This window comes from Nestor notabilis, unplaced genomic scaffold (genome assembly GCF_000696875.1).
Source record: "Nestor notabilis isolate BGI_N333 unplaced genomic scaffold, ASM69687v1 scaffold20514, whole genome shotgun sequence".
Classification (NCBI taxonomy): domain Eukaryota; kingdom Metazoa; phylum Chordata; class Aves; order Psittaciformes; family Psittacidae; genus Nestor; species Nestor notabilis.
The window spans coordinates 437-4,364 of record NW_009927140.1 but is presented as its reverse complement, the minus strand read 5'-3'; the positions used below and the strand labels follow the sequence as shown (position 1 = coordinate 4,364).

Sequence of the window (3,928 nt, the reverse complement as noted above, 5' to 3'; positions counted from 1 at the left end):
CTCCATCCCTGAAGCAGCACCAGCCCCTCGGGTCTGTCTTGGTATCCCCCTGCAACAGAGGGTTCCCTGATGTCTGGGGTGCTCGGATGTGGTGAAACCTTGAGTGAGGTGGGAGGAGGGGGAAAGGAAGGTAGGAAAGGAAGGAGAGGTGGAAGGAAGGATAGGAAGGAAGGAAGGAAGGAAAAGAATAAAGGTGAGAGAAAGGAAGAACAGAAGAAAGAGAGGAAGAGAAAAAGAAAGAGAAAGAAAGAAAAAAAGGAAAAGAAAGTAAAAAGGAAAAAAGGAAAATTGAAGGGGAAAGGAAAAACAAAACAAAACAAAGAAAAGGTAGAAATAAAGGGAAAGGGAAAAAGAAGGGGAAAAGAAAGAAGAAGAAGGGAAAACAAAAGAAAAAACAGAAGAGAAAAAGAAGAAAAAGAAACAGAAAAAGAGAAAAAGAAGAAAAAGAAACAGAAAAAGAGAAAGAAAAAAGAAAAGAAAAAGCAGGAAGAAGGAAGAGAGAAGGGAAGAAACAGAGAAAGGAGGGAAGAAGGAGGGAATCGGGAAAGAGGGAAGGCAGAGGGGAGTGGTGGTGGAGCCCCAGGGGTCCCTGGGACTCTCCCCCCCAGGTGAGGGCAGCGCCGCTGCCTCCACAGTCACCCAGCACGCCTCCCCTTCCAGCACAGTTAATCCAGGCCCCAGCTAATCCTCCCGCAGGTCACCGGGAGCTCACTGCGGTTCACTCGGTTCTCAGCTGTATCAAGACTTAATTAAAAAGCCCAACAGTAAATTCATCCCGTGGCAAAAGCACTCGGCCTGTCCCCCCCAGGGACATCCGGAGGGGTGATGGAGAAACAGCCTCTTCTGGCTCCACATGCTCAGCTCTTACTAACAACGGAGGAGAGAGATAAATGAATGTAGTTGGTGTGGTCAGGAGGGGCACTCGGGATGGGTGACCAGCCTGGATTTGGCAGTGTGAGCCTGACACATCAGCTCTGCAAGGCCACTTCGGTCCCATTTGATTTCCAGTGACTATGAGGATGTAAATATTCAAAGTTAATATTAATGTTTGTGCCTATTTTACTGTTCCAAATGTCTGGAAGAAGGGAGAGGATCTCATGGTGTGAGCAATTGCTTGGTCTGCTGACACACCAACAAACAACAGCAGTGCCTGGGGATAAAACATGGTAGTGCCAGAGGAAATATGTTGTTCGGTGTATAAGGACCTGGGAGGTTCGGGCAGGTTGTTAGTGCTCTGCTTGTGGTACTGGGCTTCCCAAATCCCAGGCTGGAGCTGGGGAGATCTGCACTAAGAAGGCAACCCAGGGTATCATTGCTAGTCAGGCTGATGCAGCCCCAGGCAGGCTGTGCCTGGCAATGCTCCCTGATGCTGGCCCCCATGTAATGGTGTAATGGAAAGGGTGTTCTTGTCCCAGCCTGGCCCCGGGCGCTCGAGCTGATTGCAGGAATCGACTGCATTGATCCGATGCCAGCGGATCCGACACAGCGCGTACAGCCTGGCGGGATCGGCTGTGCCCCCGAGCATGAGCCAGGCACCTCTGTGCTGGGGAATGGGGCGTTACGTGGGGTCTGCAGCCATTCCCCCACCACACTGCTGCCCCATGCACGTCTCATTGCCAGCAAGGTGGTTTCATTGCTAGTGACACATCCCATGTCGCTAAATAACAGGATGAGCTGCAGCAGGGGTGGGTTTGGGGAGCGTTCCTGCAGTGCCATCTCTTTAGGGTGCTTTATGTGCCATGTGGCTTCACTACAATGCTGTCCACTGCCTGATGCAGCCATCACAGAGGGGATGGGGGTCCAGCAGCCTGACAGGATGCCACGAGGTTTCCCCACCATCCTGGCTTGGGCTCCCCGTCCCACATCCATGCCACCTCTTTCCCAGGCAAAGCCGAGTGTAGGTCCCTGACCCTGCAGCTGAGCCCTGTAGAAGGGATCAAAACAGCTCCTCATTCCCCAGTGGCAGTTGTCCCTTCATAAGTTTCGGCCAACAAAACCCATCTGTGACCGCAGATGGCTCCATGTCCCAATGGATGCGTTGGGAAAGTTGGTTCTTGGTACATCTGCCCTGAGCGAGTGCCTTCCCGGGGCCTTCTCCAACCAGCTGCACATTGACCGTGCCCTCTCCCATCCCTGGATGGGGAGATGGAAGTTAAATCCACATCTCCCTGAGCTTTCCCTTGACCCCAGAAGAGCTGGTGCTCAGGAGGTCGGGCGACCGCTGCTGCAATGTGCTGGGCAGTGGTCCATCTGGCACGGGCAATGTGAACTGATGGAGCTGCTTTCAGGAGTACCTTTATTGATATCTCTAAGGAGATATCTGCTAAGGAGAACATCTTGGCCTCTCCACTTTCCTCTCCAGCAGCCTGACCCTGCTCTGACAGCAGAGTTCATGAGAAAAGCAAAGGGGAAGAGATTCCAGTGCTACCCAAGGCTTTTCATCCGCTGGTGTCATTGAGGCTCCCACAAATGCTGCATCTCCCCAGCAAGGTTTGCTCACTCATGTTGTAGTATCAAAGAATGAACTCTTAAGACCTACTTCTTCCTCTTATGCCTAGGCATAAGAAGGAGAGTTAGTGCACTATGGGGGGTCCTCCCTCAACATGCAGCCACCCACCCCATCAGACCCATGGCCAGACACCCCCTCGGGTACCTTTGTCTTGAGAAGTAACAGACGTGTCCTTGTTTTCTCATTGCAGAGCCTCTCACGGGATCCGCGTGGTGACGTGGCAGCCAAGACGTGGAAGCTTGGGACTTCTCTTCCACCGCAACAGAATTTGGGGGGTGGGCAGGGGTGGGCCAGGGGGACACTGGGTGTCTCAAGACCCTTCACCTTCACTGTGGGCTTGGCTCAGGGATGACTGCCGGCAGAGTCAACCCTTACAGCATCGTGTCCTCCGAGGAAGACGGGCTGAGGTTGACCACCATGCCAGGGATCAACGGCTTTGGCAATGGGAAAATCCATACCAGGAGGAAATGCAGGAACAGGTTTGTAAAGAAAAATGGTCAGTGCAATGTGGAGTTCACCAACATGGATGACAAGCCTCAGAGGTACATTGCAGACATGTTTACCACGTGCGTTGACATCCGCTGGAGGTATATGCTCTTGCTCTTTTCCTTGGCATTTCTGGTGTCCTGGTTGTTGTTTGGGCTGATTTTCTGGCTAATTGCACTCATTCATGGAGACCTGGAAAACCCAGTTGGAGATGATACCTTCAAGCCTTGTGTTCTGCAGGTCAATGGCTTTGTGGCTGCTTTTCTGTTCTCCATCGAGACCCAAACGACTATTGGTTATGGCTTCCGCTGCGTGACGGAGGAGTGCCCGCTCGCGGTCTTCATGGTGGTGGTTCAGTCCATCGTGGGGTGTATAATTGACTCTTTCATGATTGGTGCAATAATGGCAAAGATGGCCAGGCCCAAAAAACGGGCCCAGACATTACTTTTCAGCCATAATGCTGTAGTGGCAATGAGAGATGGAAAACTCTGCCTGATGTGGAGAGTTGGGAACCTCCGGAAAAGCCACATAGTAGAAGCCCACGTACGAGCTCAGCTAATTAAGCCCAGGATCACAGAAGAAGGGGAATACATACCACTTGACCAAATAGACATCGACGTGGGGTTTGATAAAGGCTTGGACCGTATCTTCTTGGTGTCTCCCATCACCATTCTCCACGAGATCAACGAAGACAGCCCCTTGTTCGGGATCAGCCGCCAGGACTTGGAGACAGATGACTTTGAGATTGTGGTCATTCTGGAAGGCATGGTAGAAGCCACTGCTATGACAACGCAAGCTCGGAGCTCCTACCTGGCTAGTGAGATCCTCTGGGGCCACCGCTTCGAGCCGGTCTTGTTTGAGGAGAAAAACCAGTACAAAGTAGACTATTCCCACTTCCACAAAACCTATGAGGTCCCGTCCACCCCCCGTTGC

The 3,928-nt window shown here is 52.0% G+C and overlaps 1 protein-coding gene across 1 annotated transcript; it reads left to right on the top strand.

The window, feature by feature from the left end:
• Positions 1–2,857: 2,857 nt before the first annotated feature.
• LOC104405275 (ATP-sensitive inward rectifier potassium channel 12) lies at positions 2,858–3,923 on the top strand (the record flags this gene model as incomplete). The annotated part of the gene is made up of 1 exon (XM_010013935.1): positions 2,858–3,923. A coding segment is annotated over exon 1 (1,066 nt), but the record flags the coding sequence as incomplete, so codon positions are not given.
• Between the last annotated feature and the right edge of the window lie 5 nt (positions 3,924–3,928).